The following is a 13769-nucleotide window of genomic DNA, read 5'->3' as shown; positions in this document are numbered from 1 at the left end:
CTTTGCAGCAATGAAAATCCCAAGATTTTCCTAAGGTTTTCATATCCTTCCTTAGATTTTCAGAGTCATCTCCAAACACCAGCACCACTCACACTGTGGACCTGATCTCCAACTTCAGCTGAGTGCTTTGTAGTTCACTGTGATGTTTGACTCCTTGGCTCCCAATTTGCTCCCAAGCCATAGCAAATAATCACCTTCCTTATGCAATGAGGATTTGTGGGCTGTAATAATATGGATTCACTTGAGGAGAAGATGAATGGAAGGTCTGGTACATTGTCACTGTGTAAGTTTTTTCATGTGTTACATTTGCAATTGCCCAACCTCTGTCTGCTCATCAGTTCCTTCATTTTGGTGCTCCTGCATGGCAGGGATCCAAACTCGGTGGGGTCAGCCTGGGCTGGAAGGTTGGTGCTGGGCTGGTTTTTCCACTGCTTCTCCAGCAGCTGTGTGTGGTGCCTGGAGCAGCTCTGCAGGACAGCAAATTGCTTCATCAGTCTGGAGTCCCAAATGCAGTGAACCAGGGGAAGCACAAAGCTGTGAGCTCTCCCCTCAGGGTACTCAGCAGAAAATAGCAGATATTGTCACTGAATTGCACAGCAGAGACTGAAGCACGGCCCAGGATTCAGGAAATGGAAGAACGAGTGCAGATGGGTATAGTCCACACCTCAACTGCAGAAGGAGCAGTTCCTTCTGCATTCAAACACTGAACTGTGTGAGCAATGCTTGAGAAACCCACTCTGTGCACCAGCTTTAGTCAACAGCTGCTGCAGTCAGCTCTTCCCCATCCTCAGCAAAGCCAGAGATCTTACCCAAAGACAAAAATTACTAACTCAGACAGCAGAAAAGTTTTCTGCACTTGGTAGGACTTTTATCATAAAACCCACAAGCTTTATTTCTTCTTCTATGTCTTTTTTAAAACTAGGAAGTTTTTCCTGCCAGTAACCAGGGAGGGGTAGAAACTCCTCCTCAGTTTCCGGGATGTCTGCAGCAGCAGCCGTGGTGGCCCATGGGACAGTGCTGTCACCTGAGGGTGATGCTGGCAGGAAGGGACAAGGCAGTAAAAGGAGCATCCCTTTATCATGGGCTCAGTGATGTGGAATCCCTGTGTGCAAGGGAACTGAGGGAGGAGAGGCAGCTCCTGCTCAGGCCTGGTCAGGTGCAAGTGCAGCTCCCAGCTCCTGTGAGCAACACGAGATGAGATACGAACTGTTGTGTGAAGGATGATGGGCTGGAGCTGGACATGGCCACAGCTTTTCTGGATGGTTAGAGGAGAATTTGATGAAGTCACAACCATGATACTGTGATTTGGAAACACACATTTAATATTGCTCAACTCTACCTGTGTCATAGGAGCCTGCTTTGCTTGCAGTTCAGTTGCCATGCACAGCTCACAGGTGCCACCAGGGATGGGTGGCTCAGGGACTGTCCCCTTCTGACTGTGCCTGGCCTCAGGCTGTTTACACCACAAAGCTTGGCTGAGGAAACAGCATTTTATGAAATACAGCAGCGTAGAACAGGATCATATCAAACATTTCCTCCCATTTCACACTGGTTTTGGCATTAAATTCTGTATTGAGTGCTTTAGTATTTTTAGTTATCTGTGGCCTGGGTCCAAGACTAAAAGCTCACTAAAAGCTCACAGGCTGACAGCTTGTGTGCCTCTGGTCCAACAAAGGCACCAAGTAATGCTTCCCCATGTGAGACAAAGCTTTCCTACAGGTCAGTCCCAGAATGCAAAAATCACTCCCAAGAGTTTAAATACAACACTCCAGTTCCAGCTGCAAGATACATTTCTTTGTCTTCACAAGCATAAAAACACAGCAGCAAAGCAAATGTAGATGAAATGACCAAAACAATGCATTCAACACCGTTCCCCTCTGGGAGGAAGAGGAGAAGATAAAGAGGTGAGTCATGTTGTTTACTGCTCTACAGGAAAATGGGTAATGGTTGGCAACATCACTGATGAATGAGACTGGGCAACCTGAACAGACTAGAAAAGAACTTGCTTCTTTTCTCATTATGTTCTGCAAATCCATTTTGGTGGCAGGTGATGTGCAAAGCGTGTACCAGCAAGTGTTTAATTGAATGATTTGTCATCATAGAATATTTTTTAAAGATGCTATCTAGGTTTGCTTCAGGTGTTTAAAAAAAAATATCCAAGTACTTTTTTTTAAGGACATGCCCAGTCAATCCCTGTCTCCAAGATTTATGAATAGCAACAGGGTTAATAAATACCTGCATTGCACTGTGGTAAAGTTCTGCATAGTGTTTGCTCAAATTCAATCATGGCTCTGTAGAACTGGGCTGTGCTCCATTATCTTCTGTGGTTTTTATAAACCTGAGGACCTACTTATTTTCAGTGCTGGCTAAGCATAGGCAAAATGTTTATTTAGAATTATGCATTGCAGGGCATATCTACTTGCTTTCTCTCTCCTTGGCTATTTCACAGGAAGAATACAAAACAGAGCAGTTGTAACCCCCTGCATGCTCTTTTTATGGGCTGATTCAATTTTAAAAAAGACAAAGAAAAGTTTATCTTCTGCTAGCAAAGTACAGGAACAGCACTTTCAGGCCTGTGGCCTAAAAGTAATGTAGTGATGGAAATGAGAAGTGGTGGAAAGAGAAGATAGGCAGAAGCTGCAATACTCTGGACAGTTTTCCTCTTCCTATTCCTTTCATTCTGCAGTGCCCAGGGTGTGAAGGTAAGAACAACATCCCTGGTGCTGGAGCTGTGTGGGATGTTTGTCTGCAGTGCTGCAGCCCCAGGCCAGGCTTGGTGTCACAGGGGCAGTCCCAGGAGGAGCTGCTGCTCTGTCAATGTGGTGCTTCCCTGATCTTCTGGGGAAGGTGCTGCTGTGAGATGCCTGCAGCTGCCTGTGCCCTGCAGATGTGGCACAGGAACTGCATCTCAGTGCAGTTCTGTAAATCATTCTGGGGAGTGAAGCAAGGCTGTTAACTCCAGAGGATCCTAGAATTACATGGCTCATGTTCAGGGTCATTTTGTGTGGGGACAGTACCCAGCACTGCTCTCACCACCACTAAGGTTGTACAGCTTCAGGGGGTTTTAGGTGCAATCAGGGCCAGTTACAGTTTTGATATTTCAGTCATAGATACAATATCAGGTTGGAAAGGACCTCCAGGATCATGTGGCCCAACCTTTCTTGCCAAAGGCAGAGGCTAGGCAAGGTGGCCCTGCACCCTGTCCAGCTGAATCCTAGAAGTATCCAGTGTTGGGAGATCTAATATTGCCTGGGGAGATTATTCCAATGTCTGATGCAATTTTGTGAAAGATTTGGTTTGCCTTTCATTCCTATGGCTTGTGAATACCTGAGTGGTTTCCATTCTGTGACACTGGCTGAGCTCATCACTGATGCAGACAAATGTTGGTGTTTCTAAGAACAGCAGGAATTCCATGCACAGTGTCTTTGCTACAGCTCTGTTGTTGTCTGATCTGTCACACACACATACATAAAGAAAAGCATATATAAATATACATAAAACATCTATGTATATATGTATACTCACACACAAAGGGAACAGGGTTCTGGAGCCAAAGCTTTTTAAAAATTTAACTGCTTCAACTATTAATTCAATTTGGTACTTTAAAAAGGCAAGATACTTTAAAAAAAGAAAAGAAAGCTTTGGTGATAGCTGAGGAAAATGCAGAGGTTAAAGGCCTTTACTAATGGTTTGCAGTAGATCACACTGCAGGACTGTGCAGTTTGCAGCCTTCTAGAAGATGAAATCCCAAGGCAAACAGGCAATCTAGCAAGAGCCCTTCAGTGCAGTAACCTCACAAAAATGCAGTTTTATGCTCTAGATTTGAAGGCATCATTTTTCACTCTGGAGTAGCAGAGCTGTGCCTCAGTGGGACAGTGCCTGGGATGGCTCTGTCCTGCTCAGAAAAGAGATTTGGAGTGATTCATCCTTTCCCCCTTGAATTCTTGCCTTGTCTGCCTCCCTCAATCTGCTTCCCCAGCGTGAATCCTGGATTGCACAGGCAGCTCCTGCTAACGTGGCAGAAGTGTGGGCAAAAGAGGCTGAGAAGGTGAAGTTTGTCTGTCATGGTGCAGCGAGAGCCCTGGCAAAAGAGCAGCCAGGGAGCAGAGTGGGGCTGGGAAAGGGCTCTGTGGGCAGCCAGGGCCTGTGCAGTGTGTGTGGGGAATCCAGCATTTACTGCTGTGTGCAGAGCTCTTGAAACGCCTTCTTGGAAAGAAAATGTTTTGTAGGGGTTGGTGCTGCAAAGAGCAGGTTTGTTGAGTTTCTGCTGCTTGTTTTCCAGAGGACAGAGGAGGGCTGGGGGCTCTCTGTGCACGCTCTGCTCCGTGTGGCTGGGCCCCTCTTGCTGAGCCAGCAAATACCTCGGTGCTGTGGGAGCACAGAAAGGGCTCTGCACAAAGGATTTCTTCATTATAAACTCCTCTCTGCAGCTTTTACTTAGCAAAGTGTCAGAGCAGAGTGGATGTTGTAATGAATCAGTTGCTAGTGTGAAAGTACAGTTATTTCCTCTGCTTAAATCAAAAAGATGCTTTAGCAGAGTGCATTTAGACTGTTCTCTTTATCACAAAGCATTAACTTTGCATTTCATACCAAGCATTCCAAAGCCCAGAACAGGTTTAAATGCAAGATAATCTGCAAAGGATGGTTACCATAAATTATATTCTTCAAAGTTAAATGCTATATATAAAAAGAAAAGTTAATCCTTGAAGCTAATTTTTATTCTGGGTATTAAGTCAAGAAGGGTTCTTCTGAACAGATTTTATTCATGTGTTTTTATAGGTTGTCAACTAGATTGTATGTTTTTAATAAAAATGTGGTATCTGTAACAAACTCTGTTTGTAATCAGGCAGCATCCACATTTTTTGCTGAGTCCTTTTAATCCAGGATTTAACTGCTGAGAGACCCTGGATGTTTAGTTTCAGCCATCTTGTTATTTATTTCACTGGCAGTCTGACTCAAAAGAATTTTCATCTTTACCACAATTGCACAAGGACAGGAAGTGTCGAAGTCCTGAAACTGTGGCAACTGAAGTAAATTCAGGTATTTCATAATCCCTCAGCTCAGAAATGCACCCTTCTGCCACTGCAAAGGGAGCCTGTCAGCCTTCCAAACATGGAACTGCTTTCAGCCCTGGGAAGCTGCAGGACCATAAGAGCTTTTAAACCCTTATGTGGCTCATGTTCCTGAGAAAGAAATGCTCCGGGCTGGGTTTGTTTGTTTATGTATGATTCTCCCCCAGATTCACAAAAATGAACTGGCAACAGTAATAAGGATTGCCATCCTTAGAATTAAAATGATTAAAGTGGTAATTCCTGTAGCATGCAAGAATTTTTAAGCATGAAGGTCTGTACAAAACTGAGTATTCCTTACTTGTCATTACATCTCTGGCTGCAGGTGTGTGGGAGTTTCCTCTCACGCAGGAGACAAAATCCATTTCCTACCCTAATCTACAAGTGGAACCCCAGCACATCCCTGCTGTGCAGGTGCTCGCTGCAGATCCTGTGCAGGGACAGCAGTGCTGTGGTGGCTCTGACCTGGGGCCTGGGGCTTTCACAGCCCCTGTCCCTTGTGCTGCTGGGATGGAGCCTGGTGCTCCCTCAGCCCAGCTGGGCAGTGCCAGGGCTGCTGTGCCACTCCAGCCCTAGATTGCACATGCCATCCCTGCACTCGGTGTTTCCATCCCACTGCACAGGCCCTATGGAAATGCCTCAGAGGAGCAGCTCTTGAGGCTGTCGAGCACCTCCACGCTCGGGTACCTGCACACAGTGGCTCTGAGAGGATTTTTTGTTTGTTTTTTTCCTTCAAACTGCTCTGCAGACATTTTTCTGTGGGCCTGCCCAGCCTGCCATAAGAAGGACTTTGGGTGAACAGGTCCAGGTGAGTCAGAGCCAACTCCTTCCCCTCACCCAGCTGCAGGAGACTCCGGCTGGGAAAGCTGTGCTGTGCTGGACTGCCTTCATGTGTCTGAAGTGCAAGTAATTGTTAGACACCTCTAGGACATGAGGTAAATATATCTTAATCTTAGAGATGGCAGAAATAAAACACAGATCTGGTTCCACAATTAGCTAGAATTCAGGTTATACATTATTTTGCATTAAATTTAGATAAATTCTTCTTTAAATTCAAAATCACCCAGAACAGTACTGTATCTAAAAACTTGAAAAATAATTTGATTTATTTGTTATATTTACACATTGGTCTTTAAGCTAAAATTTGAACTTTTTTGAAATGGTTTTGTGTCATCAGCTCCAGTTTTAACTTTTCCACACCTTTTTGCTATTTAACAAGTATTTTAATAAAAGTAATTTCTTCCCTTAGCCCAGTCAGTATCAGTGTTAAAAGTTCAGCTGCTCAGGTGTCAGCTGCCCAGGAAAGCATTCAGCTCAGTAACTCATCACTTCCTACTTCTTTTAAATCTTTCTTAATCAAGTCTTGTAATAAATAAAGATTAATACCACCATGACAACACTGTTTTTTTCAAATTGTTCATTTGCCAGTTTTAACAAGATAAAGAAATGAATACTTAATGTGGACATTGTTTTGCCAAAAAAATAAAAGAACCCAACCCCTGAAACAAACAGACAAAAAGGAGGACACAAAGGAACACACATGGAATGATGAAAAGGAACAATGATATTGCACAACTTCAGGTCTCTCTTCCCAGATTTGGATCCATGTAATTAGGTATGTATGAATTCAGCAAAACGTTGTGTCCAGATAAATGTGTGGCCATTTGAGTGAATCTACAACTGCAGAGTGTTTTTCAATTCCTTGTGACTGCTCCTTGGAGCTCTTCTCTAAGGGAGCAGGGTGCTGTCAGCTGCAGGAATCACAAACAAATGTTGACTCTCCACTGTGCTGACCACTATGTTACCCATAACCCACAGAATTACAATTCTCCTCTACTGCAAATGCACTAAAAGTCCTCAAAGGACCTGGGTCTTCAAACACAACTTCTTGTATCAAGAACTCAAACTACATCTGAAACACAATCAAAGAATATCCCCCAATTTGCTGTGGTTAACTTGAGATTGTGTTTCATTCCATGAGACCAGGGCTTCTCACTGTCAGGGTGGCACTGAATGCACAGAAGTCACAGAAGGTTCATCAAGGGAGTGGGGGAGAAGAAAAAAGGAGAAAATCATGCTAAGTGGAAAAAGGTCTTTACAGCTACAATCTTTGCTGGAGCCTCTTAAACAAGCAGGTTCTGTTTGCTACAGAAATCAGGGAATTGTGTCATTCTGGCTATAGCAGGACTGTTTGCCCCTCCACTGCTACCCTGACACTCTGTGTTTATATAAACTTTGCATTTATGTGCAGAACAAAGTCTATTTTTCTCCTCTCTGCATTCATTCCTGTTTGGTGGACTGATGTGCCAGCCAGCAGGGCTCAACAGATACATTTAATACAGGAGACTGAGATACAGTATGTTTATTCTTAACTTCTGATAACCTAAGAACTACAAGAACGAGAGATGCAGTATCCATTTGCTATTATCCAAGACAACCATTGTAGGGAGAAAAAAAAACAGAATAAGTGATCAATGCTAACACTAGATTAGTTCCAAATATTTTCTTTTTCAGTTATGGCAGCTTAACTATTTATTGTTCATCTGGCCCACTTTTAATCTGATCAAGTTAAAGGTCACAAAGTTTAAGGACTGTTATTTCATCAAAACCGAAGGAAGTTATAAAAAAACCCCCATGAAACCAGAGTTTCACTGCAGGACTTGTGTCATATCTTCATAATCTGCATCACTTGTAGAAAAGGGATAATGCATCTCAGTTTGCTTATAAGCTAGGAGATCACTTTGAAGTCTGCATATTCCTAACTGCAAACAAAATATAGCACTTTTAACAGGTTATAAATAAACTGGTTTTCAAGCATAGAGCCAGCCCAACAATAACAATACACTATTAAAAAGACCTAAGGCAATGAATTCCATCTCCAATGGAAAAAAAAAAAAAAGAAAAAGAAAAAGAACTGTGCAAACAAGCTTAAAACTATTTCTTTGTGCCAGTGTTATAAAATGTAGATTTCAATAAAGCCTTGACCCAAATGCCAGGACTTGTGAAAAGAATCAGAACAAAACTGGTTACTTTATTTAGGAAAAAAATACTCTTATCTTGCTGCTAATAAAATTGGATACACGCAGTTTAAACATTTACAGTTGCTGTAACACTTTACACAATTCCTATATATGGGTGTAAGAACAAACATTAAAAGACAATGGTGGGTCAAGGCTTTACATTAAAAATAACAACCTACTTTTCTATAGTCTCTAAAATACTATGTTTTCCAATATTTGCAGCCATTCAGGAATATTTTTTTTTATTTATTAGGAAATGTATACTTTGTGCATGATCTTAATTCCTAATTCCTGGCTCTTTGGGCTGAATGACAAAAGGATCAAACCCATTGAAGTGGATGGTCTCCTCGAAGGTTCAGTAGAGAAACCCTGGCTCAGTTAGTCTCATATGATGAAAGCAGTGCTGCATCCACTGGCTCCATGCAGGATGGACAGGTAAAGGATCTCATCAACCAGTCATCTATACAGTCCAGGTGGTAAATGTGCATGCACGGCAGAAATCGGATAGGGTCCCCATAAACAAAGTCCATCATACAAATGACACATCTGGAGGGGGAAAAATAAAATATTAAGCTTGCTGTTACCAACCTGGAAATGAAAAACAGTATAATATCTATTCCTGGATGCGTTTAGTATTTGTAGATGTGTAAGGTAAAGGAAAGAGCCTCAGATGCACGGAGTGGTTTGGGTTAAAGGGATCTTGGAGCCCACAGAGTTCCAACCCCCTGCCCTCAGCAGGGATGCCACTCCCCACATCAGCCTTCTTTTTAAAAAGCTCCATTGAATCACAGTCCCTGTAAAGAAGGCAAACCCAGGGTGACAAGGTGAGGTTTCCCAGGGTAACACCCCAAACCACGGGCACAGCCACACCCCTCCCCTCCGTGCCAGGACTCACTCTCGGATCTTCTTCTCGGAGCCGTCCCTGCCGGGGTCGTAGACGCCCTTGGGCAGGTGCTGGATGAGGCCGATGCGCTGCGCGATGCGGATCTGCTCCTCCTCCGTCAGCTGCGTGGCCAGCCGCGTCTGGCTGGGCGTGGGGTGATACACAGGGACGGGCACCTGCTCCTGGAGGCACAACGGGGCCGTGAGAAACCACCCGCAGCTTCCCCAGCACAGCGCGATTCACAGCCCTACAAATATTTGTATGAACTCCCACTCCTGCTTGGCAGCTTTGGGGCTGTAATTGTAATGGGAACAGGATGGAGAACTGAGGGCAGTATTTGAGCAAGGAGCTGCTCGTGGTTGGTCTCTGCAAAAGCTTTTTGATCTCCAGGAACTGTTCGTACAGGAGACACATGGACAAGAAACTCCACAAGCCAGCAGGCAAATGAACCTCACAGGCACCTGGTGGAGTGCTGAGGTACAGAACTGAGCACTGTAAGGGCTCGGGGAGAGCCCCCAGCATCTGCAAATCTGAAAGTGGAGTCTGTGAATTTTATCTTCTTTTTACATTAAGGAGGAATTCTCTGGAAAGATGAGGATACTGGTTATTCTCCGAACTTTTAGAGAGGAAGGTTTTACTTCCTCTGCAATAATTAAAATGTATGTGAATTGTTTTGGGCCATGCAAGCTTAAATCTAGAACTGCAGATTTAATTTTCATGCATTAAAACAATGTTACCTGGACAGCACAAACAACAGCTTAAGTAAGTAATCCAACTTTTGTGTTTCTTCTCATACACTAATATGACTTTACAAGTTCTCCCAAGCTGGATTCAACTATGGATATGTTTGAGCTATATATTTTCAAAAGGAATACAGGAAACATTTAGCCATTATGCAGTCCTTCCTCAACCACATTCTGAGAAGCTTCTTTTGAATATTAATGCACTTTAGATTAGATATTTTCACTAACATTTATATTAACATGGTATTTAATTTACTTGCTTTTAAAGCATTTTTTGGTACATAAATACCAATTTTGAACAGGATACACTATTAGGACAGTATTGGGCAGTAGCCATAAATCTGCTATTAACAGGGAGGCAGTTTCTTGCAAGAGACCCATTTTAATGGTCCTTCTTAAACAGCAGAAAAAATTAAACTTACAGATGTGTCTGAAAATAAACCTGCTGCATCAGACACACAATGCACAGAATCATCTTTGGCAAATGCCAAATTTGCTGTTTTAGAGGACACTGGTGAAGCTGAGCCCAGGGCAGGTGCGTGCAGCTGAGGCAGCACAGGTCACCTCCCACACGTAGCACTGCATTTGTCAAACCCAGTACAGCTCTTCTCCTTCCACTGCCAGGAATCACAGCACAGGGACAGCCAGCCAGGACTCCTGGAAGGCTGGGGGAAAGCTGTCCCAGGAGTGAGCAGCTCCTGCTGGTACCACCCAGCAGCAGAAGCCCTTGCTGGTGAGAAATGCTAATTACAGATACAAGTCTGCCTGGCAATTCTTCATTGAACACTGCCTGCCACTGGCAATTCAGCTGTGGGGTAAAATTCACAGTCATCTCTTAATTTAGCTAGCTTAGGATCTCCCCCTCTCATTTCCTGGCAGGACTCAGAGGAATTATGAGAAGGTTCAAAAGACAGAATGCCAGGGGTTCTCCAAGTGATTAATTTCCTGACTACTCTGAACCATATTTCACGGAATCACAGAATTCTTTTGGATTAGCTACCTTTTAGTGTTTTAAATTATCTAAAGTATTCTCTAATCATCATTTGGACAGAGAAAAGCACCAGCTGAACCTAGGGCTGGCCTGACAGATATAACAGTATTCAGAAAGTCACTGCAACCTTTGGTGCCACCAAAATAAAGCATTTTCCCTGACAAGTGCTGCAGACCCTCTGCACTGAACACTTCAGCTCAAAGCACAGCCTGCTCCTGGTTTTATGTTTCAAGAACTTAACACCACAAACTATCAGTAACTTTTTTTTCCCAGGGCTTTGCTGTACTTTGAACAGGTTATAAAGCAATAGCAGGACATTACTGCTACCTCCTTCACTTGTTACACAGATGTAGAGAACAATCAGCACTGGAGAGGGATGTACCCTCCTTCCCATCTAGGAAAAGAGGGCAACAAACCACAGGCACAGCATAGGCTGGTCCCAACGTGGGCAGGAGGAGGAGGGGAGGGAACTGTACTTAATACAGCTCCCATGGCTGAAGCCATGGCTGCAAGTGATAATGCAGAAATTCACTGAAAGGCAAAAACAGGAGGACAAAAGATCCAAGAAATCCTCAAACTGATGATCTCAGCAAAAATTACACAAACTACAGTTTAAGTAAGAATTTGCTGTGAGTTAGAACAGTCACATCTGGACAACTCTGAAGTGAGCAACAGTCACACACTGTGCCCAGTCAACAACTGCTTTGGTTAAGTTTTGGACAGGAAATCACAACTTTTAAACCGGCGATAGGCCAGACAAGAACAAAACCTCATTGCCTTGTTCTAATATTCTACAGGCACTTGGGACTGACCACTGAGGGACCCTGCAGCTGGGGAAGCCACTTGTGCATTATTGCAGAGCCCCTCTCCCCTGGGCGTCACCTTCCCTGCACAGGGGCTGGGGCACCCCCGGTCCCCTCGGCGTGCCAAGCACACAAATGCCCTCCCCGAGCACACAAATGCTCTCCCGACCCTGGGCTGGATGGAAACTCCTCTCTTTGGCATCCAGTCTCAGGTTCCCTCCCGGCACAGCCACCCCGACGTGTCTGACACAGCCCATTAAGGCAGGAATTTATAGTCGCCAGCTGGGGGCTTCTACAATTTCACATTCTAGACAAGAACCTCTTGTCAGAGGAGTAACTGGGTGAAAATGGTGCTGTCTTTCACCACGGTGTCCTCACACTGGTGACTGCAGAGAGCTGGGGTTGGTGTGGCTGTTGTGAAAAATGCAGAACAAATTGCTGTAAATAACCCACAGAGACCACTCGATACCCGGGCACTGAACACCCTGCCTGGTGGCACTTTGATGTCCCCTCCCGACTGCTGCTAAGGGCCTGCCCAAACTGAGCCCTGCACACCAATGTACCAGGGAAATGAAGAGCCACACACGTTGCAGTGTCACATTATAGGGTACAACAACAGAGACCCTTTCAAACCAGCCCTTGCCCCTCCAACAGCTAAAAAGAAAAGGTGTGCTCATACCTGTACGATTCTAAAACTATCTGGAACTGGTTATTCATGAGAGTCTGACAGCCCGGGTTTCTCTGAGTGCAAAGTGACATCCCCAGCTCCCCCAGGAGACCCTGACCTGAGCAGAGCTGGGCTCCTGTCCCCTGAGCAGAGCTGGGCTCCTGTCCCCTGAGCAGAGCTGGGCTCCTGTCCCCCCGAGCAGAGCTGGGCTCCCGTCCCCTGAGCAGAGCTGGGCTCCCGTCCCTCCGAGCAGAGCTGGGCTCCCGTCCCCCCGAGCAGAGCTGGGCTCCCGTCCCCCTGAGCAGAGCTGGGCTCCCGTCCCCTGAGCAGAGCTGCGCTCCCGTCCCTCCGAGCAGAGCTGGGCTCCTGTGCCCCTGAGCAGAGCTGGGCTCCTGTCCCCTGAGCAGAGCTGGGCTCCCGTCCCTCCGAGCAGAGCTGGGCTCCTGCCCCCTGAGCAGAGCTGGGCTCCCGTCCCCTGAGCAGAGCTGGGCTCCTGTCCCCTGAGCAGAGCTGCGCTCCTGTCCCCTGAGCAGAGCTGGGCTCCCGTCCCCTGAGCAGAGCTGCGCTCCTGTCCCCTGAGCAGAGCTGGGCTCCTGTCCCCTGAGCAGAGCTGGCTCCTGTCCCCTGAGCAGAGCTGGGCTCCTGTCCCCTGAGCAGAGCTGGGCTCCCGTCCCTCCGAGCAGAGCTGGGCTCCTGTCCCCTGAGCAGAGCTGGCTCCTGGCCCCTGGCAGCCCCCCGGGCACACACCCAGCTGGCCCAGCTCACCACGGGGCAGCTGCAGCCCTGCATTTCTCCCCATCCCAATCTCTGCTGCGATTTTGGGATTAAAACACCCAACAATAACTCCAAACTGCTGGTCCTGTGTGGGTTTATCGCCCCTCTGCAAATCCTTCACAGTTTGTAAAAGCTGCTTTCACTGACCAAGGTCCTGCTCCTCCAGACTTCACTCAGCTCACATTTGTAGCCAGGGGTCCCTGACATGGGTGTATATAAAAAAGATTGTATTACCCAAGTAATTATTATTTTACTCCAAAGACAAGCATGAATTTATTGCTCTGGTGTCTCACATTTCTCTTATCGACCATGGTAAATGTTTTTGCAGACAAAATTACAAAATACTGAACTTCTAGCCAAAGCCTGTGTTATTTATCATTTGATAAAGATGTAAGGCACTTCAAACTAAGATGAAATTTCATGCTAACTTTATTACTTCGTGCAAAAACCCCTAGAAAAGGCCAAAACAAATAATCAAATCCATATATTACTGCCAGGCAATGAAATAAAAATCACTTTCTGGCACTTAATTTGCTTTAGTCAATTATTTTTCCCCATATGAATTTAGTAATGATGAAACACCTCAGATGCCCATAATCCTGGAGATACACAACTTTCTCTTTGTTCACAAAGTCAGTGGTATCAGCACAAGTTTCCCTGGCTTTCTGTACACAGAAATCATTCACTCCCAATGTTTATTCAGCCCTTAAAAATAACAGCATTAATTCAGACTCAAGGACTACAGCAGTGTTTGTGTCTCCATCTCACCCCAGCTCCTCCTCCTTTGGGGGGGAAAAAAAATCAGAGGGCATCTGGAGG

The 13769-nt window shown here is 45.3% G+C and overlaps 1 protein-coding gene across 1 annotated transcript in view; it reads right to left on the bottom strand.

Annotated features, from left to right (window-relative positions):
• Positions 1-7416: 7416 nt before the first annotated feature.
• The window catches only part of RNF11 (ring finger protein 11), a 29922-nt gene continuing 23569 nt past the window's right edge, over positions 7417-13769 (bottom strand). Inside the window, exons 2-3 of the mRNA XM_063166098.1 lie at positions 8985-9154; positions 7417-8635 (exon numbers count right to left, since the gene is read on the bottom strand). Coding sequence (XP_063022168.1) covers positions 8464-8635; positions 8985-9154 — 342 coding nt within the window. The 3' untranslated portion in view covers positions 7417-8463. The remainder of the gene's footprint in view (positions 8636-8984; positions 9155-13769) is intronic.

This window comes from Melospiza melodia, chromosome 11 (assembly GCF_035770615.1).
Source record: "Melospiza melodia melodia isolate bMelMel2 chromosome 11, bMelMel2.pri, whole genome shotgun sequence".
Lineage (NCBI taxonomy): Eukaryota > Metazoa > Chordata > Aves > Passeriformes > Passerellidae > Melospiza > Melospiza melodia.
The sequence above is the reverse complement of the archived record's forward strand: the minus strand, read 5'-3'. Positions and strand labels throughout refer to the sequence as shown.